General features: G+C 35.6%; 1 protein-coding gene across 4 annotated transcripts in view; it reads left to right on the top strand.

Annotated features, from left to right (window-relative positions):
* Positions 1-25,454, top strand: part of CTNNA3 (catenin alpha 3) — a 1,829,362-nt gene extending 1,803,908 nt beyond the window's left edge. For all 4 annotated transcript variants that reach the window (XM_043476813.1, XM_043476816.1, XM_043476814.1 and 1 more), the window contains one exon: positions 17,255-25,454. In XM_043476813.1, coding sequence (XP_043332748.1) covers positions 17,255-17,542 — 288 coding nt within the window. In that variant the 3' untranslated portion in view covers positions 17,543-25,454. The remainder of the gene's footprint in view (positions 1-17,254) is intronic.
* Positions 25,455-25,715: the final 261 nt, after the last annotated feature.

Below are 25,715 nucleotides of genomic sequence, written 5' to 3' on the forward strand. Positions count from 1 at the left end.
ACTTTACAAAAATCCTTTAGCCAGACACATCAAGAACAAAAGAATCAAATCAACAAAATTAGAAATGAAAGAGGAGAGGTTGCAACAGTCAGTGAAGAAATACAAAGGATTATAAGAGACTATAATGAACAACTATATGGCAACAAAATGGATAACCTGGAAGAAATGGACAGATTCTTAGAAAAGTTCAATCTTCCAAGACTGAACCAGGAAGAAATAGAAATTATGAACAACCCAATTACAAGCACTGAAATTGAAGCTGTGCTAAAAAAATCTCCCAAAAAACAAAAGCCCAGGATCAGATGGCTTCACAGGAGAAATCTATCAAACATTTACAGAAGAGCTAATGCCTATCCTTCTAAAGTTCTTTCAGAAAAATTGCAGAGGAAGGAACACGTCCAAATTCATTCTACAAGGCCACCATCACCCTGATACCAAAACCAAAGACAGCACACAAAAAGAGAAAACTACAGGCCAGTGTCACTGATGAACATAGATACAAAAATCCTCAACAAAATTTTAGCAAACAGAATTTCAGCAACACATCAAAAAGCTCACACATCATGATCAAGTTGGATATATTCCAGGGATGCAAGGCTCCTTCAATACACACAAGCCAATGTGATACACCATATTAACAAATTGAAAGATAAAAACCATATGATTATCTCAATAGATGCAGAAAAAGCCTTTGATAAAATTCAGCACCCATTTATGATTAAAAATCTTCAAAAAATGGGCATAGAAGGAACCTACCTCAACATAGTAAAGGTTATATATGATAAGCCTACAGCAAACTTTATTCTCAATGGTGAAAAACTGAAAGCATTCACCCTAAGACCAGGAACAAGAAAAGGGTGTCCACTTTCACCACTGTTATTCAACATAGTTCTGGAAGTCCTAGCTTCAGCAATCAGAGAAGAAAAAGAAATAAAAGGAATCCAGATCAGAAAAGAAGAAATAAAGCTCTCACTGTTTGCAGATGACATGATACTGTACATAGAAAACCCTAAAGATAGTATCAGAAAATTACTAGAGTTAGGATACAAAATCAATACACAGAAATCACTTGCATTTCTATATACTAACAATGAAAAATCAGAGAAATTTAGGAATCTATTGCTTTTTTTTTTTTTTTTTTGGTCTCTGTTTCATTTCTTTCTGCTATGATCTTTATGATTTCTTTTCTTCTACTAACTTTTTGGGTTTTATTTGTTCTTCTTTCTCTAGTTGCTTTAGATGTAAGGTTAGGTTGTTTGAGATTTTTCTTGTTCCCTGAGGTAAGATTGCATTGCTGTCAACTTCTCTTAGAACTTCTTTTCTTGTGTCTCATAGGTGATCATTGTGCTCCAAAACCCAAATTTCCTTCTCAAACTTGTGGTGAAACACATGGATGGAAACTCATAAATAATTCAAGTAATTTATTTTTGTGTCAAATATCTCCTGTAACCTTTAACCTGTATCAAACAGGGTGAAAATAATAGTATTATCTCTTCTTCATGGACCTTATTTACCTTAAAATGGCTATAATGTTAGATGAAATATAAATTGCTTTGTTTATGGTGGTTTAGTCACAAAGTCATGTCCAACTCTTGAGACTCCATGGACTCTAGTCTACCAGGTTCCTCCATCTATGGCATTTCCCAAGCAAGAATAGTGGAGTGGGTTGCCATTTCCTTCTCCAGGGGATCTTCCTGGCCCAGGGATCGAACCTGGATCTCCTACATTGCAGGTGGATTCTTTACTGACTGAACCACCAGGGAAGCCTCCTAAATTGTTTGTGTTCAAGTTCTTCCATCGTAGTCTAGGTATCATGGAATGATTTTCTGAGAAAGTGATATTAAGGGAAGAAAAGGAGTTTCTCTAATGAAAAGGGAGGGGTAATTTACAGGCAAAGAAAAAAAATGACTTATGAAAAGGCTTAGAGGTGAGGAGAAATATGTGGTGTATTTATTTATTTATTTTTCCATTTATTTTTATTAGTTGGTGTATTTAAAAACTAAAATAGTTTAGTTTCATTTTGTATGACTGGAGTACATAATGTAAAAGCAATAGATAAATTCGGTTAAGCAGGATAGACAGGATAATTTAAGGCTTTTGGAAGCTAACAAAATTTTAGAATGAAGATAAATTTTAAAGTCTAATGAAAATTCATCACTATAATGTAAAAGAAATGATTTTTCTTTATAGATAATTTTTTAGTGTTAATGTAGAGAATGGACTAGAGGGGAGTAAAAATGCAGAGGTAGAGTTCAAAAACATATTGCAGTTATCCAAGTTTTATAATGACCTGTTCTAGGGTAGTAATAGTTTAACCCTCTCAATACCTTCCTTTTCTACTAAAAGGCCTTGATGATTGGCTAAATGTTATTGGTGAAGGAAAACCGTGAGTTCAAGGTAATTTTACTGTACATAAAATAATATTACAATTGCCCCATTGAGTTCACAATATGTTTATTATTATCATTTTTTTTTAGTTTTTTTTTTTCATTTATTTTTATTAATTGGAGGCTAATTACTTTACAATATTGTAGTGGTTTTTGCCATACATTGACATGAATCAGCCATGGATTTACATGTGTTCCCCATCCCGATCCCCCCTCCCGCCTCCCTCCCCATCCCATCCCTCTGGGTCTTCCCAGTGCACCAGCCCTGAGCACTTGTCTTATGCATCCAACCTGGGCTCCTGATCTGTTTCACCCTTGATAGTATACTTGTTTCAATGCTATTCTCTCAGAACATCCCACCCTTGCCATCTCCCACAGAGTCCCAAAGTCTGTTCTGTACATCTGTGTCTCTTTTTCTGTTTTGCATATAGGGTTATCACTACCATCTTTTTAAATTCCATATATATGTGTTAATATACTGTATTGTTCTTTATCTTTCTGGCTTACTTCACTCTATATAATGGGCTCCAGTTTCATCCATCTCATTAGAACTGGTTCAAATGAATTCTTTTTAATGGCTGAGTAATATTCCATGGTGTATATGTACCACAGCTTCCTTATCCATTAGTCTGCTGATGGGCATCTAGGTTGCTTCCATGTCCTGGCTATTATAAACAGTGCTGCGATGAACATTGGGGTGCACGTGTCTCTTTCAGATCTGGTTTCCTCAGTGTGTATTCCCAGAAGTGGGATTGCTGGGTCATATGGCAGTTCTATTTCCAGTTTTTTAAGAAATCTCCACACTGTTCTCCATAGTGGCTGTACTAGTTTGCATTCCCACCAACAGTGTAAGAGGGTTCCCTTTTCTCCACACCCTCTCCAGCATTTATTGCTTGTAGACTTGGATAGCAGCCATCCTGACTGGCGTGTAATGGTACCTCATTGTGGTTTTGATTTGCATTTCTCTGATAATGAGTAATGTTGAGCATCTTTTTTCATGTGTTTGTTAGCCATCTGTATGTCTTCTTTGGAGAAATGTCTGTTTAGTTCTTTGGCCCATTTTTTGATTGGGTCATTTATTTTTCTGGAGTTGAGCTACAGGAGTTGCTTGTATATTTCTGAGATTAATTAAAGAAACAATACCGTTCACCATTGCAACAAATAGAATAAAATACTTAGGAGTACATCTACCTAAAGAAATGAAAGACCTATACATAGAAAACTATAAAAATTGATGAAAGAAATCAAAGAGGACACAAATAGATGGAGAAATATACTGTGTTCATACATTGGAAGAATCAGTATTGTGAAAATGACTATACTACCCAAAGCAATCTATAGATGCAATGCAATCCCTATCAAGCTACCAATGGTATTTTTCACAGAACTAGAACAAATAATTTCACAATTTGTATGGAACTACAAAAAACCTTAGATAGCCAAAGCAATCTTGAAAAAGAAGAATGGAACTGGAGGAATCAACCTGCCTGACTTCAGGCTGTACTACAAAGCCACAGTCATCAAGACAGTATGGTACTGGCACAAAGACAGAAATATAGATCAATGGAACAGAACAGAAAGCCCAGAGATAAATCCACGTACCTATGGACACCTTATCTCTGACAAAGGAGGTGAGGATATACAATGGAAAAAAGACAACCTCTTTAACAAGTGGTGCTGGGAAGACTGGTCAACCACTTGTAAAAGAATGAAACTAGAATGCTTTCTAACACCATACACAAAAATAAACTCAAAATGGATTAAAGATCTAAATCTAAGACCAGAAACTATAAAACTCCTAGAGGAGAACATAGGCAAAACACTCTCTGACATAAATCACAGCAGGAGCCTCTATGACCCCCCTCCCAGAATATTGGAAATAAAAGCAAAAATAAACAAATGGAACCTAATGAAACTTAAAAGCTTTTGCACAACAAAGGAAACTATACACAAGGTGAAAAGACAGCCCTCAGAATGGGAGAAAATTATAGCAAATGAAGCAATAGACAAAGGATTAATCTCAAAAATACACAATATATTTAGAATTAAAATACAGGATGACAACATTTAAAGACTGAAATGAGTATGTAAAATTCAAGTTTGACACACTCATTTCAATGAGTGTGTAAAAAATACCTGGTATCACTTATGTACTGGTAGTTTTACCTAGTGTATTAATGCAAGGGAAAAAACAGACAAAATAAAAATGAAGAAATATAATTGTCATTATTCATACATGACATGCTTGTGTACTAAAAATAAATCTAAAAATCCGGGAAACTATGAATTATTAAGTGCATTTTACAACATCTCTAGATGCAGGTTAGTATAAATATATAAGAATATACTCAACTTCATTAATTATCAAGGAAGTGCCAATTAAAATTTTAAATATAATCCTACCAAAATAGCTAAAGTGAAAAATATGGGGAAGAAGGCACAAATGAAGATATGTTACAATTGGAACTCTCATGTATTGCTACTGGAAATATAAAATACAAGAGTACTTTGGAAATCTGTGGAAGTGTCCAATACAACTGAATATATGCATTTTTATTGCTCTGCAATCATACTCTCAAGCATCTACCCAACAAAATTTCATAATTTGTTCTCCAAAATATACATACTGGAATATTTATAAATTTCTATTTGTAAGAGCCACCAAATATGTCAAAATCAATCAACAGAAAAAGGCTAAATAAACTATATTTTTTATATTATACCAGAATGAGAATCAATGGATCTTGATTCTCAATCAAATGAAATACCAAAAATACAAGATTACATATTAATGTTCTATATTTAACACATGTCTAGTATGCTAGATAATTATATATTAAACCATATATATTTAATATGTATATATATGTATGTATAGATAGATATCTAGCTGAAAAAAAGGGAAAACATATGTGAAAGTAAGAGTTTGACTGCTTGAGAAGTAAGTAAGAAGTGAAAAAAAATTGTCAGGGAGTATAGAAAATCTTTCAAAATGTCTGGTTGTATTTTATGATAGGGTTTCATGAATACTTAAATGTTACAGTGAAATCTTTGTTTGATTTGGTATCAGGGTAATGGAGGCAGTGTAGAATGAGCTTGGGGGTGTTCTTTTGCAATTTTTGGAAGAGTTTGAAAAGGATAGGTGTTAATATCCAAAATGCATAAATATCTTATAGAACTCAATATCCCAAAACAATCCATATTAAAAAAAATTGGGCATAATATCTGAATAGACATTTTACAAATAAGATATACCGATGGCAAACAGGTACATGAAAAGATGCTCAACATTACTGATCATTAGGAAAATGCAAATTGGTAGGACCACCTCACATCTGTTAGAACAGCTATTATCAAAGACAACAAATGATAAATGTTGGTGAGGATGTAGAGAAAGGAATCCTTAGTTCAACATTGTTGGGAATGTAAATTAGTTTATGGAAGACAGTATGGAGGCTCCTCAAAAAGTTAAAAATATAACTACTACATGATCTAGCAGTTTCACTACTGAGTATATATCCAAAGAAAATGAAAACATTAATTTGAAAACATACATATACCCCAATGTTCATAGCAACATTATTTACATTAGCTAAGATATGGAAATAGACTAAATGTCTATCAAAAGATAAATGAATAAAACAGATGTGGTATGTGTAAAGAGAACAGAACATTAGTCATTAAATAAAAGAATGAAATTTTGCCATTTGCAGTAACATGGATGGACCTGTAGGATATTAGCAGTGAAGTCAGAGAAAGACATCGTATGTTTTACTTATATGTGGAGTGTAAAAATACAGCAAAGATAAATATAACAAAACAGAAGCAGACTCTCAGATATAGAGAATAAACTAGTAATTAACAGGGTGGAGACACAAGATAGGGGTATATGATTAAGAGATACAAGAAAGGAAAAGAATGAAGATGCATTGGTAGAAAAGAATTAGTAATTGTGCAAAATCTCAGATGGAAGAGATGGAATAGAATCTAGAGTATAGTTAAGAAATATCAATTGCAGAGAGAAAGAGAGAACTTTAATTTTAATAAAAGTGGACAAGAATTCAGGACAAGATCAGACAGTTTCATTTTGCTGCTTCTGTTTTTGTTACTATTTTGTTGTTTGTTTACTTTCTTGTCTGTTTTACATTTTAAGTGAAGTAATCTGTAGAACAGATGAGAATGCAAGGTGCCAAAAGTTTGATTAGAGTAGAAGACTGAAATAGTATTTGCATAGAACAGGTGTAACAATTGGCTAAAGATACAAAAACATTGTTTGCTTCAGATTGGTGGCCATTAATTTATCTAGAAACCCATCTGTCCAATGAGGGGCTTCTCTAAGACAGTAACTTATAGATCAGTGCTGGGGACATGGACACTTGTCTTCTACTGGAAGTTTGTAGCAGAGAGGCAAGATAAGAAATGTTTACTATTGCTAACAGAGGGGTTAAAATGATAGAATGATGATGAACAAGGCAAACTATAAAAATGGAAACATGAGAAGGTCTATAAAATAGAAAATCCTTGCAGGGATTGAAAACTGATGCCATTTGAATTTTTAGCTTCACACAAGCTAACTTTTCCTTACCTTTGGTCACACAAGAGATGAGTGTAGGATCTAGGATCAACAATAGTGCTTTCTTACTTTCATCACAGATGTCATCAAGATGTCAGGTTGAGTATTATCAGTAGATGCCTCTGCAGAGGGCATATCTCAGCATTCTGTCTGATGCTGGAGAGAAAAACACAGGTTGAAACGGATGGTCAGAGAAGCATGCCAAACCCAGCCCACTCCTGTTAGCACTACTTAGTGAATAATATACTAATTGCTCTAAAACTGTGTAACTAGTAGCTGGGGTCTAAATGTTACAGAAAACTAGTTCCTCAGTTAATAAATTGCACTTAAGCCATCATCATTAAAGAATCAGTTCACTTACGTTGCTTAGTTGTATCCGACTCTTTGACACCACATGGACTGTAGCACACCCAGCCTCCATGTCCATCATGAACTCCAAGTTTACTCAAACTCATGTCCATTGAGTCAGTGATACCATCCAACCATCTCACCCTCTGTTGCCCCCTTCTCTTCCTGCCTTCAATCTTTCCCAGCACCCAGGTCTCTTAAAATAAGTCAGTTCTTCGCATCAGGTGAGTAAAATATTAGAGTTTCAGCTTCAGCATTAGTCCTTCCAATGAATATTTAGGACTGATTTCCTTTGGGATGGACTAGTTGGAACTCATTACTGTCTAAGGGACTCTCAAGAGTCTTCTCCAAAACCAGGGTTAAAAAACATCAATTCTTTGGCACTCAGCTTTCTAGTCCAACTCTCACATCCATATATGACTAATGGAAAAACCGTAGCTTTGACTAGATGGACCTTTGCTGGCAAAGTAAGGTCTCTGTTTTTTAATGTGCTGTCTAGGTTGGTCATAACTTTTCTTTGAAGAAGCAAGCATCTTTTAATTTCATGGCTGCAGCCGCAACCATGCACTGCACCTGCAGTGATTTTGGAACTCCCCAAAATAAAGTCTCTCACTATTTTCATTGTTTCCTCATCTATTTGCCATGAAGTGATGGGACCAGATGTCGTGATCTTAGTTTTCTGAACGTTGTGTTTTAAGCCAACTTTTTCACTCTCCTCTTTCACTTTCATCAAGAAGCTCTTGAGTTCTTCTTCACTTTCTGCCATAAGGGTGGTGTCATCTGCATATCTGAGGGTATTGATATTTCTCACAGCAATCTTGATTCCAGCTTGTGCTTCATCCAGTTCAGCATTTCTCATGATGTACTCAACATATAAGTTAAATAAGCAAGGTGACAATATACATCCTTGACGTACTCCTTTTCTGATTTGGAACCAATCTGTTGTTCCATGTCAAGTTCTAAATGTTGCTTCTTGACCTGCATACAGAATTCTCAGGAGGCAAGTCAGGTGGTCTGGTATTCCCATCTCTTTCAGAATTTTTCACAGTTTGTTGTGATCCTCACAATCAAAGGTTTTAGCATAGTCAATAAAGCAGAAGTGGATGCTTTTCTGGAACTCTCTCACTTTTTCCATAATCCAGCAGATTTTGGCAATTTCATCTCTGGTTCCTCTGCCTTTTCTAAATCCAGATTGAAGATCTGGAAGTTCACAGTTCACATACTGTTGAAGCCTGGCTTGGAGAATTTTGAGTATTACTTTGTTAGCATGTGAGATGAGTGCAATTGTGAGGTAGAGCATTCCTTGGCATTGCCTTTCTTTGGGATTGGAATGAAAACTGACCTTGTCCAGTCCTGTGGCCACAGCTGAGTTTTCCAAATTTGCTGGCATATTGAGTGTAGCACTTTCACAGAATCATCTTTTAGGATTTGAAATATTTCAGTCTGAATTCCATCACCTCCACTAGCTTGGTTTGTAGTGATGCTTCCTAAGGCCCACTTGACTTCGCATTCCAGGATGTCTAGCTCTAGGTGAGTGATCACACCATCATCATTATCTGGGTTGTGAAGATCTTTTTTGTATAGTTCTGTGTATTCTTGCCACCTCTTCTTAATATGTTCTGCTTTTGTTAAGTCCATATCATTTCTGTCCTTTATTATGCCCATTTCTCTTGATATCTTTAATTTCCTTAAAGAGATATCTAGTCTTTCTCATTCCATTGTTTTCCTCTATTTCTTTGCATTGCTCACTGAGGAAGGCTTTTTATCTCTCCTTGCTGTTCTTTGGAACTCTGCATACACATGAATATATCTTTCCTTTTCTCCTTGCCTTTGGCTTCTCTTTTCTCACTATTTGTAAGGCCTCCTAAGACAACCATTTTGCCTTTTTGCATTTCTTTTTCTTGGGGATGGTCTTGATTCCTGTCTCCTGTACAATGTCAGGAACCTCTGTCCATATTACTTAAGGCACTCTGTCTATCAGATCTAATCCCTTGAATTTATTTATCACTTCCACTGTAAGGGATTTGATTTAGGTCATACCTGGATAGTCTAGTGGTTTTCCCTACTTTCTTCAATTTAAGTCTGAATTTGGCAATAAGGAGTTCATGTTCTGAGCCACAGTCAGCTACCAGTCTTGTTTTTCAGCTGACTGTATAGAACTTCTCCATCTTTGGCTGCAAAGAGTATAATCAATCTGATTTTGGTGTTGACCATCTGGTGATGCCCATGTGTAGAGTCTTCTCTTGTGTTCTTGGAAGATGGTGTTTGCTTGACTAGTGCCTTCTCTTGGCAAAACTCTATTAGCCTTTGCTGTGCTTCATTCTGTACTCCAAGGCCAAATTTGCCCACTACTCCAGGTATTTCTTGACTTCCTACTTTTGCATTCTAGTCCCCTATAATGATAAGGACATCTTTTTTGGGTGTTAGTTCTAGAAGGTCTTGTAGGTCTTCATAAAACTGTTCAACTTCAGCTTCTTCAGCATTGCTGGTCAGGGCATAGACTTGGATTACTGTGATATTGAATGGTTTGCCTTGGAAACAAACAGATATCATTCTGTCATTTTTGAGATTGCATCCAAATACTGCATTTCAGACTCTTTGTTGACTATGATGGCTACTCCATTTCTTCTAAGGGATACTTGCCCACAATAGTAGATATAATGGTTATCTGAGTTAAATTCACCCATTCCAGTCCATTTTAGTTTGCTGATTCCTAAATTGTCAATGTTCACTCTTGCTATTTCCTGTTTGTCAACTTCCAATTTGCCTTGATTCATGAACCTAACATTCCAGGTTCCTATGCAATATTGCTCCTTATAGCATCGGACTTTACTTCCATCACTAATCACATCCACAACTGGGTTTTGTTTTTCTTTGTCTCCATCTCTTCATTGTTCCTAGAGTTCTATTTATCCACTTATCTCCAGTAGCATATTGGGTACCTACAGACCTGGGGAGTTCATCTTTCATTGTGATAGCTTTCTGCCTTTTCATACTGTTCATGGGGTTCTGAAGGCAAGAATATTGAAGTGGTTTGCCATTCCCTTTTCAGTGGCCCACGTTTTGTCAACTGTCCACCATGATTGGTCCTTCTTGGGTGGCCCTACATGACATGGCTCATAGTTTCATTGAGTTAGGCAAGGCCATGTGATCAGATTGGTTAGTTTTCTGTGATTGTGGTTTGCAGTCTTTCTGCCCTCTTATGGAGAAAGATAGGAGGCTTATGGGAGTTTCCTGATGGGAGAGACTGACTGAGGTGGAAACTTTGTCTTGTTTTGATAGGGAAACCATGCTTGGTAAGTCTTTAATCCAGTTTTCTTTAGATGGATGTTCCCTCCCTATTTGACCTTAGGCCAAACTATGGTGTGTATAATGAAGATAATGGTGAACTCCTTCAGAAGATCCCATGCCCACACTGCTACACTCCTCACCCCCAACCAGCCAGCAGGCTACTACAGACCCATGCCTTCACTGGAGACTCCTGGACACTCACGGGCAAGTCTGGGTCAGTCTCTTGTGGGGCCACTACTCCTGTCTTGTGGTTCCCGGTGCACATAAGGTTTTGTTTGTGCCCTCGGAGAGTCTGTTTCCCCATTCCTGTGTAAGTTCTGGCGGGTCTATGGTGGGGTTAATGGCAACCTCCTCCAAGACAGTTTATGCCATACCCAGGTCTACTGAACCCAGAGCCCCTGTGCCTGCAGCAGTCCTCTGCTGACCCATACCTTCTCAGGAGACACTCAAACACAGTTCTGTCTCAGTCTCTGTGGGGTCTCTGGGTCCTGGTGTGCCCAAGGTATGTTTGAGCCCTCTGAACATCTCTGTCAGGTATGGGGTTTGATTCTAAATGTCATTTCGCCCCTCCTACCATCTTGCTGGGACTTCTTTGCCCTTGCATGTGGGGTATCTCCTCAGAGTCACTCCAGCTCCGCGCAGCTGCTGGTCCAGTGCCTACCATCTTGCTGGGGATTCTCTGTCCTTGGACGTGTGGTATCTCTTCCCAGTCACTCCACCACCACACAGCTGCTGCTCCAGTGCCTCACAGCTGAATAGCCAATCACTAACATCACCAATCATATTTTTATAATAGGCCATTTCAAATATAATTAAATCAGCATTCTAAGTAGCCACCTGGATTGGTATTAGGTTTGTGATTATTTCCTTTTAAAGTAACATAATGTTTTTGGTGTGGAATATATGCTTTAGAAAACAGTAAGACTTGAGAATACTTTTTGACAGGACAATATTATAACTGAATAAATGTTATATTCGATTTCATGTCTGGCCCTCTCAGTAGTGTTAAATTTCTTTAGTTATTCCACATATTGATTTTTTCCCCTTTCAACTTAAGTTGTTTTCTTCTGTTGTCATGTTCTCATGGAGAATTGGTAAAGGACACATATACAAGATGAATCCAATCAGTGGCCCATTGGAATAATTTTTAATCTTCAAAGAAGGCACCGCCTTCTCAATTCAATTATAAGCTTGACAATTTAAATTTGGATGTTTAACCCCACATTGACTGGCCTTAACAAAGCCCCTTATTTGATTTTCCCCTTAAGCCAGTCTGGCTATTTAGCATTTTTGAATGCACCTGAAAAAGGAGAATGTTTCCAATTCTGGCCATTCCTCTAAAAATCTGTTCAGAAACATGTGTTAAGCAGGTATTGGAATAAAATTAGGTTGTCAGGAAAAGTTCAGGGTGGATACTAAAAACATATTGAATTATAAGATGCACTTTTGCCAACAAATATGTATTTAAACATTTCCTATGGTGTACACCTACCATTACTAGATCACAAGTTAGAAAGACTATTGATGTTTGTTTTTAAGAAATATTTAAGATATCTCTTATTATCTACCAACACATATACATAATACTCTTTAATACTACCTATGCTGACTTTGTTTCCAAATAGTTGAATTGAACACTTTATAAGTAACTAAGGGTTAAATAGAAACCCCAAAATCAGGGGACCAGATCTCGGTTTCTATTTCAAAACCAGGGCAAACAAATTTAATTTTGTTTGATAATCAGAAAAAAAGTTTATATTTACATTTTAAATATGAAATAAATGTTATATAATTCCATGTCCTAGAAGCTATAATATGATTTGTTTATGGTTTAACTTTGCCTTATTGATATGTTTATTGAGAGTGACATTGAAAGTCTTTAAACTGTTTGGAACTTATGAGGATGACTCAGTATTTCTATTTGCTATTTCAAGAAAATGCTGCTTGGAAAATGATAGCATAAACACAATCAAACCACCATCCTAAAAAAATACCTTACAAGTAAGATACTCTCATTTTTCTTAATACCAAAATTCTATAAATTCTATAATTGAAAAAATTCTATAACCTTTCTAAAAAAGTTATTAGATAGCATTTTTCAAAATTTTATACATTATATTAATGGTACAGTTTCTTCAACCATGCTATATCTGAAAATAAATACATGTTGCAAGTGACATATTACTAAGAGGCAGGGTTGTATAATAGGTAAAAGTACTAGGTATTTGAACAAGACTGCTTTGGCTCAAATTCCAGGTCTTCTGTTTAATAGCTGTATCACCTTAAGAAAGCTACGAAACCTTCTAGCTCCTTTGTTTCCTCATCTTTAAAATGGAGATAATTATGGTACTTACCTCATAGTATTACTGAGTTAATTTGATGTCAACTATTTAGAACTGTACAAACACATAGGAAGCACACAATAGATATTAGCAATTATTATAAGCTGTTATTATACTTGGAGCCAAACCACACACATTTGCCTTTCAAGGATTGCTTTGGTGCAGGTGCAGCATCCACTGGGGGTGTACAAGTTCAGGTAAACATTGAGACTCATGAGAATTCATAGGCTACATTGGCACCAGTTTACCTAGAAGGTTATAGGACAGGAAGTGTATTTTTCCAGGCAACAACAGGAAGTCTAGCAGCAGTAGTTGCCATGGCAATTCACACAAGGGGTGGGGAGCTAACTGTGCCTTCCCCAGGTGACAGCCCAGGGGCAAGGGATGGGCCCCACATCAGTGGAGTGCAGCTTAGAAACCTCAGGCAAAACACATTTCTGATAAAGACCTTGTATCCAGAATGCGGGGCGTTAGAGTAGTAAAGTACAGTGCATTCTGGTGTTCTGACAGAACATGGATGAGGAACGTAAACAGTTGAAGGAAGGACGGACTAGCATGTCTTTCTTGTATATTTCTTGTAACTATCAATAATTACAGTAAGATCTGAACAAGGATTTGCCAACAAACATCCCACCCTGATGGATTTGTGGAAGACTTACATTTACAGGTATTTAACTTTGGGTTTTGTAAAAAATTTTGGCACTTTTATGAGGAAAAAAAACCATATCTTATGTTGTTGTTAAACTCCTTTTCCACAACAAAGGCTTGCAGATACATCTCTAAGTTGAACCAAGCCTTTTGTCTGAAAACATGCTTAGATCTGGACAGAACTGTACTGTAGTTTACCTGAGATCATGGAGTATATGTCACAAAGCACAAAAGAGACATTACAATAAAAGTAAGATTCCTACAGGATGATAATATTGAGAAGGACTCTATTTAGATATTCTAAATTTTGATTATTTGCAAAATACATCCTTGCAGTTAGTAAAAGCTGATACTGGGCATAATCTCTATATTCAACTAGATCCTCAAAAAAAAAAAAAAAAGGCAGAATTTATGAACTGTGTCCAGTTTACTTTTGGACATAGACAGTATTGAGGATCTTATTGTGATATTAATAGATCAATTAAGTTCATTTATTTTGAACCCAGACCAGTGTAGTAAGAATAAGCACAAGTCACTACCCTAGGAAGAGTGGCTATGTTCCTATTTACTATGGTTGGAATATAGGTATGTCTATTTATATAGATCAGAGGCTTTAATGTAGGTCAAACTCCTCTTTGATAACTTATTTTTTTTAACCCCATCCACTTTTATGGAAAGAAGACAACAGGAACCTGCTTATATGTACTTGCATGCAGATACTTACATACAACCATAGGAGGTTTGAGGGCCTTAGATGCGGTTTTGTTTCTCAGTTGATACCTTGATCAAAAACACTACATCTAGATCAGAGAAGAGTGTTACCAGATGTTAGGAAAAACAGTTCCTTTTATGGCACATATTTCAGGTTACATTTGCCTAGAAGTCTTTACAGTTGATCAAAGTTATTTGTAATGGTAGAGAATTTTTGGACCTGAGCTTTATAGTCTGAATGGTTTACTCCACCAAGCCTTTAAAATAAAATAACATTCTCATTTGCACAGGTACATTTGTGAAATTCAGAAAATTTTGTTAAGTTGAACACAGAAATCCCAAAGTGATGAATTACCTTACTCAAATATGCTTTGTTTTCACAAAGAGAATTCTTTTGAATTCTTCCCTTGGAGGATTTTTCATTAAAGTAAGCCTGGTAAGAGGGCTTATAATACTTTTTTCTTTTGCAGACATGAAGTTGTGCAGTTATTCTCTATGAGTACGCCTGAGGCACTGCTTGGACCTCAAACAAAATTTCCTACCGTGTGCTTGGCTGGTCTGTGCCCTTGCTTGTGTGCCCTGTGATTTGACTTATAGCAGAAAGGCAGGCATCTTAATGCACATAGCTCTTGGACATCAAAAATCCTCATAGAATGTCTCACGAGCTTTCCTATTGAAATAACAATATTCTTTCAGCAATTGTCCTAATCTGTCTGCAAAACTAGTCTTCATGCTCTCCTAGGGGGATAATTTGTCCTGTGTTTTTTTCAGCCTGCTGGAGGAGAAATCCTACTACAGTCATTTAGGATTCTAAAATAAATTGTCAGAGGCCAGCATAAGAGAACACAATGGTACAGACAAAGCTTTGCTGAATCAGTGAGGGAAGAAGACAAGTTGATTTCCACATTTTAAGACACAAATTTAATTTCACCATCCTTCAAGAATAGGTTTATATATAAAACACACTCATATGGAAAAATTAAAAGAAAATAAAATAAATACAATCTATACATGACAAGATTACAGAGTCAAAAGGAGAAAATATAAGTTTCAGGGTGGGAAGACCAGAGCCCCTGGTGAAATCTTGAATGACAGCAGATCACTAGGACCTTCTATGGAAGACTCAATGATAGCACAGAGCCCTTGGAATAAACCAAAGAGTTTCATGTTTGAAGGAGAAAATTACCAAGGATCCTCATTACTATTCATGTTCATTTGTCATTTAGAAAAACTTTTTTCTTCCTATGGTGAGATTGAAAATGACTTTCAGAATCTAACTAGCTGCAGGAAGCCTTTAATGAAAATTACTAATTATTAAACAACAGATTTTAGCCTGCAATGTGTCCATAGAGTAACCTTAATAACAAAGTGTGTTATTTTATTCAAAGTCTAGTTGTTTTTTATTTAAAGTTGTGTACAGATTCAGAAGTTCTAAATGTTTTCTGAAATACAGAAAAAACATTTGAGTGTGAGTGCTTCATGAAATCTTATTTAATTTTCGTTAAAAAAAAAAAATGTCATTCCTGCCACATGCACAGATTTTACATTCCTGGCTTCAATAAGTAAAAAGACTTAGAGTGTAATTTCCAGGTATCACTGCCTCTCAAATTACATATTGTTTGGTGTTACCTTTTTCAAGGATTTCAGGCTGGGCATATAATGGAGCTAATTAAATTTTCTCCCATGAAAGCAGCCAGCTAGACCACTGCCCCAGGCACATAACCTCAGCTTACTACTTTGCTTCACTCATTTATTCTGTATGTGAGATGAGACTCCCTGAACTGCAAAGGTAGAGTACTTAGGCCAGACAGCTGCTGATGGATTTCAGCATCTACAGAGCCGCAGTCTGAGCCTCAGCCCTGACAGCGCACATCACAGAGGTGACGGGAGGGGCACATCTTCCTGTGTGAACGGGCTGTGGATGACAATCTGCCAGACTAAAATAATGGAGGAAGCACTAGTTATATAAGAACAAACCAGCCTGGCTAGCCCTAAAGTATTTTGCAAGATTCTAGGAATATCACCTCATTTTGTCCAGAGACTGTTTTTGTGAACAACCCAGAAAACAAAACAGTTACAAAATAGAGTCATGTGGGAAAAGTTTCTTTTAGAAATGTCATTAGTATATGATTAAGCAATTTTCTCAACCTTCACAAGAAACAAAGGAAATATTTAATAACTGACAGCCACTCTATGAAGTTATTTATATATGTTATTTAACTTTAATAAACACTTCTTTCCTATTTAATATCTGAGAAAACTAGAATGAAGATAATTAAATGATTTGTTTATATTATTAAATGACAGTCCTGGAATTTAAACCAGATTTGACTATAAGGCCTTGGTTTTATCTATTTTAATATTCTGCATGATAGGTTAATCATTCTGTGTTTAAAAGACTCTTTTAGGTGGAATTATTTGGGAAATATTCATGGAAATTAGTGGTTTACAGGCATGTATGTAAAGGTATATATTATTTATCTTAGACTATGAATTCCCTAAGACTTTTCAGTTGTTCTTACTAAGTTACTTATACATGATAGAGCTTTTATTGTAGATAGTCATCTCTTATACAAGGGGTCAACATTAATCCTGGAAAAATGGAGATCCATGACAAAGAAAGCTGTAACCATCTAGTCCTTATGATATGATATAGAAGCTATAGAATAGAGTTCACTGAAAACCAAGGAAAAAAAATTAACCTAAGATATCATGTTAGAAAATAGAATATGGATCTATTTATGCATCAGATGGATAACTAAATGATTAACATAGATTGATGTGATAATTTACACAGATACATAAAACATGAATTAACTCATTCATTTCTGAGATAGAATAACTGTCATTTCTGGGGTAAAAACAAGTGTCACACATTTCACTTTCTGCAACATTAAATCTCTTTAAATTCCTGATTATGTTCTCAAATAATAGCTTTTTTATTCCCCCTACAGTTGGACAGTGTCACCTCCCTGATCCAAGCAGCCAAAAATTTAATGAATGCTGTCGTGCAAACAGTGAAAATGTCTTACATTGCCTCAACCAAGATCATCCGAATTCAGAGTCCCACTGGGCCCCGGCACCCAGTTGTGATGTGGAGAATGAAGGCTCCTGCAAAAAAGCCCTTGATTAAAAGAGAGAAACCAGAGGAAACTTATGCAGCTGTCAGACGAGGCTCAGCAAAGAAAAAGATCCACCCAGTGCAAGTCATGCGTGAATTCAGAGGAAGACAAGTCTACTGAAACCACTGTTCTACGCTAGTGTGTATATTACAAAGTCCTGGCTAAACACACTCCTTTATTTTCACACTTGATTAGTTCTGTAAGTTTACTAACTTAGAATTTAACCCACAAATAATGTAAAACGTTGAAACCCTAACCCACATGAGCAACATATATTTGGGATCTCGTCATTGTCATTTCTGTATGGCCAACATATGCTTATTGAATGAATGAAATATCCAGGTGTCATTCAGCCTTTCCTTTCACAGAATATCTTACATTCATTTCTCAAGTTCATCTGTAATAGGTTAAGTATACTCAGTCTTTTTGATTAAATTCACCCTTTGAATTAAAACATTGCCATAAGCTCTTGAATTGGTTTTCAATGCAAACAAAAATTTTCATAAAAATACTTTCCAATTTAACCTCTATATACGTATTTATCTCATCTAACCTGGCAGATGTGTTATTCCTTCAACGGGGCGCAGGGCGGGAGGGGGATCATTCTCTAGATATTTGTATCTACTGTCAACTGTTTGGGCTAATATCCATCAGAAACTAACCGGGTATGGGCAGTCAAGCTACTTCTGGATTTTCAATGTCTATCTTGATTATTTATGAAACAATTAATATTATAAAAGTTAAGAGTTTTCATGTCACAAATGTGTGTGTTTCAGGGTTCCATTGTGTTCAACAGTTCTGCACATTGAGTTTTGGGTTTAAGAAGGTTCACCAGAATACATATTAATATATGGAGGAAGCGTTATCCTCCATTGGGGATATGGGCATCTAACTATATCCCCAAGTGAGTTATGATACAAGAAGTGCAAAGAGTTCTCTAAAACTTTATTTGTATCAGCTTGTAAGTATAATTAACAGGAAAAGACCAATTTGAGAATCCTTTTGGCATTGAGTAAAATATAAGTCAAAAAATATGAGCAAATTGTACCACTGAACTATGAAGTACAGTTAAAGGTAATGAAGCTGGAGTGATTTTGATAACATTTTTTTAAAATAAAAGTCATTCAGGTCACTTATAACCATCATTGTTCATTCCTAGTTGAGTTCATAATGAATGTTGTAACAGTTTCAGAGACGAGTGCATTGCTTCTCTCTCTCCTCCTATCTCTCTTTGGAAGAGTCAACTTTCAGTTTTACCTTTTTTCATGCATAGAGTTCCCATTCACAGGATTTCAAACATGCATTTCCTATTCTACTCTATAAAAATTATACCAAAACTATGACTTCACTTTGTAATAAATCACCTTTAATGAATTTTTCAACAACCATGTCATCATAGTTTGACAAGGTAAAGTTTAAATATACAACTTAAGTTGATGATAGGAGGACTAGTTTGGGTAAAAGAATGTGTGAAACATAAGGATACATAAAAGTTGAGAGCATGATATGAATCTGTTGAGCAAATGGTCTGGAGAAGGCATTTAATCGGTCATTATAAATTATGAGGAAAATGAAAACTTTTCATTTTAATGTATTATGTTTTTCTTCCACAATGCTCGGTTTCCTGGGCTTAAGTAGGTAAACTTTCTATGAGCAAAAACTATAAACTTCTTCCTGTGGGCCAGTATGCACAGTATGCATAGTTAAAACTGAGGATGCACTGGCCCACAATAATTATTCTGAACAGAGTCTACTCCCTAAAAGAAAAAGCAGTGCATAAAGGAATCAGAGAATCCAAATAATTGTTTTCCAAAACTAGCTAGCTAATTGAGGCAAAACAGGGGATTTCTTTGTTGAAATGCTGCCATCATTTTCTATTCTAAGAGGACGTTACAAGAGTTACATCTATCACACTCTCTCAGGAAGAAGTGAGAAAATAATTTATTTAAAAATTACCAAACTAGTATATCTTCGCTCCTAAAGCCACACACTCAAGAATAATGAGTCTCGTTTAGAAAATCTAGTATCTGTCTGCTTCTACACCAGCTTTCCACGGGTTTGAGTTTAGGATGCAGCACTGGATGCCAAAACAACATAAACAACTTGAAATTATATGATTATCAAATAACCTCTGTATCTAGCTTTAAAAAATGATTCTTTACCCAAAATGAGATGTGAAAAAGTCCCCCTCTTCAAAGTAGATGGATTGCCAGTTTAGCTTAAAGCAAACAACTATAATTAAGGAAAACTTAATAATTAAAAAAAATTACCTTGGAGAATGTCCCAGGAGTAATGCCTGCTGCAGTAATCAAAGATGCAATAAGAACAAGATGTGCAGAGCTGAGAAAGACATCTGTCCACCTGACTCAATTCCCGCAGTGTGCAGCATCTCACAATCTAATTCAATTCAAGCCTGCTAATAGTATAATACTTATAAGCAAAATTAGCAGCAAATATATTAACAAATCATCACATTAGAAAACATAGTTAAATGAATATAATCAGTTCATATGAAGGTGGTGTATATATTTATAACTGAGCTCTTCTTCTGTAGGGGGATGACTGAAATTTCCTAATGATGGTGATTGCATAACCTTTTTAAATCGCATCACAGAGATTTGTTCTTCTTCTAATGATACCTTTGCTTTATCTTGCTAATCAAAACTCACCTTTTTCCTTTAGTGAAATCAATTTATGTAGGAAAAAATTCTTTGAGAGGGAGGAGAGGGTATATATCACCTAGAATGACAGTTCCAACCTGATTAGCCACCAGCATCACTGGCAAACATTGAACTGAAATCAGAAGGTAGCAAAGGTCTGTGAAATTATAATCTACTAAAGAATTTTTAGTTGAAAAACTGGAAGGTTTTCATCAAATTGGAAAGGTGATAAATATAAAACTTTCCAATATACTTATCACAAGTGGAAATTAATAAATTAAAATATTTCTTACTTTCTAATGGACCCAATAAATGAGTCTGGAAAAAATTCAAACACTACATTTCTAAGGAAATTTGTTCATTATTCTCTTTGTACTTGTCTTATGACGTGAATGAAAACTGTGAATTTATTAGATGCAATATTCTTAAAAATGCAATATTCTTAAAACTGCCTCTGATCTTTGCAAATCTCTTAATTTATCAATGTTGATATATATGTTCCCCGTAAAATTCCTTCTGTATGAAGGGTAAGTACCCCCACGACTAAAACAGAAAGGCCTGCTTCATCAGGCTGACAATGTTGCTCACTTAACAGCTTCAAAGGAGGTCAGTTTTCAAGTCACATTAAAACAAGACAAAATTGGGTACACACAGCTAAGTACCCAATTTGGGCCTCAAATCTAATAATCAGTGCTCCTCAAATTTTAATGAGCAGCTGAAAAGACTAACATTTAACAGTAGAGGTATTTCCAGTGGCTTCCTATACCTTTACTTTTAGGGTGGTCTTTGCATCTCATCATCCTTGAGCTTGTAGCTTCCTATTAACTGCTAACAGATTGCTACCAGAATGACAGTCAGGCATGTTCATCCCAGTCAATTACCCGCTAATAATGTACTTTCCTCTTAGTCCGTTCACCAAAAATCTCTCATCACCTTTTAGGAGTCCATCCCATATATCAATTGATTAATAGCATTCTAGTTAAAATTATTAATTTAAAATCCCAATGGTGTTATCCATTGTGTGTTGTTTTTTTTTTTTTTTCCCCCATTCCAGAAAACATTCTTACCTTTTTTGGTGTCAAATCCACACTTCCCTGTTAGGGATTGTGGTTCCCATGGATACACATCTTTTTATAGTGGTGGAATGAGTAGAATGAGATGGAGACTTTTCCTGGTCATATTTAGCCTTCTCTAGTGAACTCACTGCAGAATTGTTTCACTGTCACTGTAATTTTCTAGGTCAGCAAAGCAAGCACCAGAATATCAAATTGAGCGAAATTCATACTTTCTTTTGTCAGCCTGCCTTTTGTTAAGACTGTCTGTCTATTGCATATTTAGGTATCAAACAACCATTTTTCTGTTTGTGAAAGTCAGAAATATTTTTATTTGACTTGGTCAGAAAATTGAAGGGCATCCAGTTAAAAGAAAATAACTTGCATATTATTTTAATAAATCTTTTTAAGTCAACAAAAAAGTGCAACCTGAGAAATGTATATTTATATATAATTTTTCATTTATATATCACATGCCAGAAAGCAACATTTAATCAGATGAAAACCCTGTAGCATTTTTTTTCATAACTCTCTTCCCATTCCATTAGAATATCTTTATTATTAGTATTTTGCATTGTTTTACTACCAAATAAACAAGTCAGGCCTAAGGACAGAAAAGTATATCCACAAAGTAGTTTAAAGTTTTCATTTTGGTTCTTTGGGTCTATTAGAATAGAAAAATATGGATGTTGTTAAAACCAGGTTTAGCAACTGAAGATGTCCTAATCAAGGTGTTAATGCTATCCTAGACATCTAAAAATGAGAGAGAAGAATTAAAATTTTAAATGCATTTTTTGCCATTTTAACTAATTTACGTGAACAAGAAATGTTTTCTATTAAAGCAAAAGAAAGAATAATTTCCTATGTTCATCATTTTACCTGTGAATTTTTTCCCCCACCAAGATAGATAGGACCTATTCTTGAACGTTGCTAAAGAAAGTAATTCTAATTGAGAGAACCACTTCTAAGGGGAACCCAGTCTTACCTTCAGATGATAGATGGTTTGATCTGGCCTTTATGTAGCTTGTGGGATGAGATGTTCATGGCTATAGGCTGGCTTCTAGCATCCAAAAACTCCCACTGGTTTAAGAGAACAAAACCCAAGGACTGACCTTCAAAATGAACAAATTGGAGGAAAAAAATCAGTAAGTACAGAGCAGTTAAAAGAAAGTGGGAAAGTGACAGAGGTGGAGAAGGGAATGAGAAAGGTAGTTGCTGAAGCAGTGAACTTTTATACCAGAGAGAGAAAGAGTTCTGGGAAGATTTGGCAACCTCCTCCTCAGGAAGGTTTTAAGGATAAGACGGGGCACTTGTCTTTGGCAGTTTGGAATGAAGTCATGTCGGGACAGGAGGACACATTGTGTAACTTTTGAGGATCAATTAGTGATACTGTTTGCAAGATGAGAAGCAGAAATCCAGACAATTTTCTAGGCTGATGATGGGTGAAATTCTTCCCAGTATCAGAGTGAATCAGGATATTATATATTTAACAAATATTTGTTGAGCAATGTTGATGTTCCAAGCCCTGCCCTAGGTTCTTAGGATACATCAGATAACAAAACAGTTGATTCTTGCCATGAGCTAAGTCTGTGTTAAATGCTATTACCTTATTTAATTTTTTTCAATAACCCTATGAGATAAACATTATCAGTTCTATTCCTTGGATAAAGAAAGTAAGGATATGGATCTTGCTACAAAACTCACTGGCTTTAAAATTTGTTTGCAATGTAGAGTCTGAACTTTTAGCCACCACAGTAGACTTCCTGGAAAATGAGATGGGATTTTTCAGTTGAAAATGAGATACACATTTCAAATGCCGGCTGGGTTCCTATGTAAGAACAAAGGGATCAAAACTTTGTGCACAAACACACACATATACATACATACACCCCCACATCATTGATAGGTATATAAGTAATTAACTGGATATTATCACCTCTAATAACTGAACAAAGACTGTCAGGTATATAAGGAATGAATATTTCATCTATGTGGATCTGAAATCAAATGAAAACACCAAATTACCTTCATTTCCACAGAGGTGAAATCTTCCATGGAGATGTATGTTTAAACTCATCTTTAGCATCAATTGGTGACAAACATTTGTAGACACCATTTCTTTCCTTCTTTACTGCTAATATGTATTTATTTGTTTAAAGTTGTGGATCCCATGGGAGGACTAGCCAAGGATTACTGAAATAAGCTAAAGTTTCCAAACTGACTGAATCATAGGAAATGTATATTTCCTTCTTTATAGAGGTAACAAAATGGATACAATATGTGCCTGACTGTAAGCAAATTTAGTTCTTTAACTTTACATGGTCCTTCTTCCTAAAGACAACTGAAGGCTAGACCCTCCCTCTTGCCCCTGTTGCTTGCTATATCTCCCCTTCTCAGGCCTGGGGTAGTGAACTTCCTGGTCTTTCTTAAAGTGGAGTCAGAAATGTTTCCTTTAAGTGTGAATGTGTTTATTTTGGGTCTTCACTTTTGAGTACCTGGTGCCTCAGAATGATGGTGACTGTTCCCAACTGTCATAAAAGGAAGCTCCAGAAGGAAGTTCTTTTAAAACAGACTCAGATTTCTAACAACCATCTCTAAACATCTCTTCAATGTAGGACATATATTATAGCAGCCATCTAAATGGTACTAGCAGAATACTAATTCTGCTCATGTCCTCTGTTTTCATTCCAAATGAGATATTTTTTTAATTCTAAAGTTTTCTTTCCTTTGCATCTTCAAGAAGAATGCTTATTTGTTTGTTCTGAGTATTTGGTCCTAAAATATGTAGCATCTCTAAACATTTTAAAGTGCCCTTTTAATAATTACATCAATAGTTCAAAACCTGAAGTTACATATATATATATATACATATATATATATTTTTTTTTTTCCTATTCAGACAGCCATGTCTTATGCAGTCCTAGGCCAGTCCTCAACATGTCACATCAGTTTCCAATCTTCATGAATTATCTGAAGCTCTCTGTGATATTCACTGATAGTCTAGCTGAGACTGACAAGTTTCTTTGGTCTGGGTTTCTAACATCAAATTTGGATTGGAATGTTTATTCATGAAGCGAAAGGGGGAAGTCTAGGAATTTAGTTCATGCTCTCAGTTAATGAGAACTTGTCTTCTTGAGGCTTTAAAGATAAAATTAATTTTAAAAATATTATAGAGATAATTTTCCATTGCTTGCTAAATCTTATACCATTATAACCCTCTATTCTTGTCTGCTAGTATACAATGAGATATAAATATGAGAATGTCAGCAACTGCCTTTGCGGGTTAAGCTATGCTTCTGATTTTGAAAGCTGACCTTGTGCAGTAAAATTCCTCCAAAGAAAATTTCATTGGATCTGAATGACAGCATAAAGATTTTTCTTTGATGTCCATGACTAACACATCCCTGAAAAGAGAAGTAGCTATATGTTATGCCCAATTTAGTATTTAATAGTTGGGACTCTAAAGCACAATTTTCTTGGGCAAGTTGTTGGGTTATTAAGTAGAAATTAAAACTTCCAGTGAAAGATTTCCATATGCCTCTGCTTTCCATTTTGATTTTATTTTTAGTTCCATAGCAACCTGGCAACACTAAGACAAACACAACAATAACAAAAACAGTCACTTACTTTACTGCATGTACTTTTTTAGGAAACAAATGTGATAGTTTAAACATAGTGACATTTCTGAAGGTAATGTGCACATGGTAAGTCAGGATGAAGGCAGATTTAAATTAAGACAGTCTGAGATGAAATAAAAGCAAGGAGTTGATAATAGTCATCTTTATCATAGCAATATCTTGAGAACTAAAGTTTAATGGCATTTGAGGGGTTTCAAACTACTTTGCTTCCATGCCTCACTCTGCTATGCAGAAGGCAGAATGGGGCTGAGTGAACCATCCACTATAGTAACAGCCAATTTGAAGAAGTTTTTTATGGTTTGGCCATGGATAAACTTTGGCAAAAGTGTTTGTGGAGTTATCAGGTCATTATTTATCTTTGAGGTCAATTTCATCAGTCAATAAAAATGAATTATTTATCCAGGATTAGATAAAGCTCTTTAATACCCTCATGACATTGACATAGAAGCCCAAATATTCCTTGTTTGAGATTCTGCATGTCTTTTGTGCTTAACTGAATCAAACTAATATTTTTCATTGCATTTCATTTATTTCACACATGTAACACTGGGTTTGTTTTGAAATTATGCAGTATTATGTGAAACATTATTTATTTTAACTCATGTCAGTGTAGTTTATTAATAACTTGCTCAACTGAAACTACATATGTTAAAGCAATAAAAATGAAAAATATTGTTTATGCATTTGACATTTGTCTTTGGTGGTATATGTCATGAGCGGGACAAAATTGCTGAGTAATCTAACCAGTAGTCAAGGTATGACCTTCATTCCTACCTATGTAGGTAGGAATTCCTATCTATTTAAACTTCAGTTACATAGACTACAATTTGGGAGGGTTTCTACTACAAACTACCAGTTGAACGCAAGTGATTTAGACAATATGTAGTAGTAGAATTAAACTTTTGGTTTAAATGGCACATTTTTTTTTGTTTCACTATGGACA

Source organism: Cervus canadensis, chromosome 8 (genome assembly GCF_019320065.1).
Source record: "Cervus canadensis isolate Bull #8, Minnesota chromosome 8, ASM1932006v1, whole genome shotgun sequence".
In the NCBI taxonomy this organism is placed as follows: Eukaryota; Metazoa; Chordata; class Mammalia; order Artiodactyla; family Cervidae; genus Cervus; species Cervus canadensis.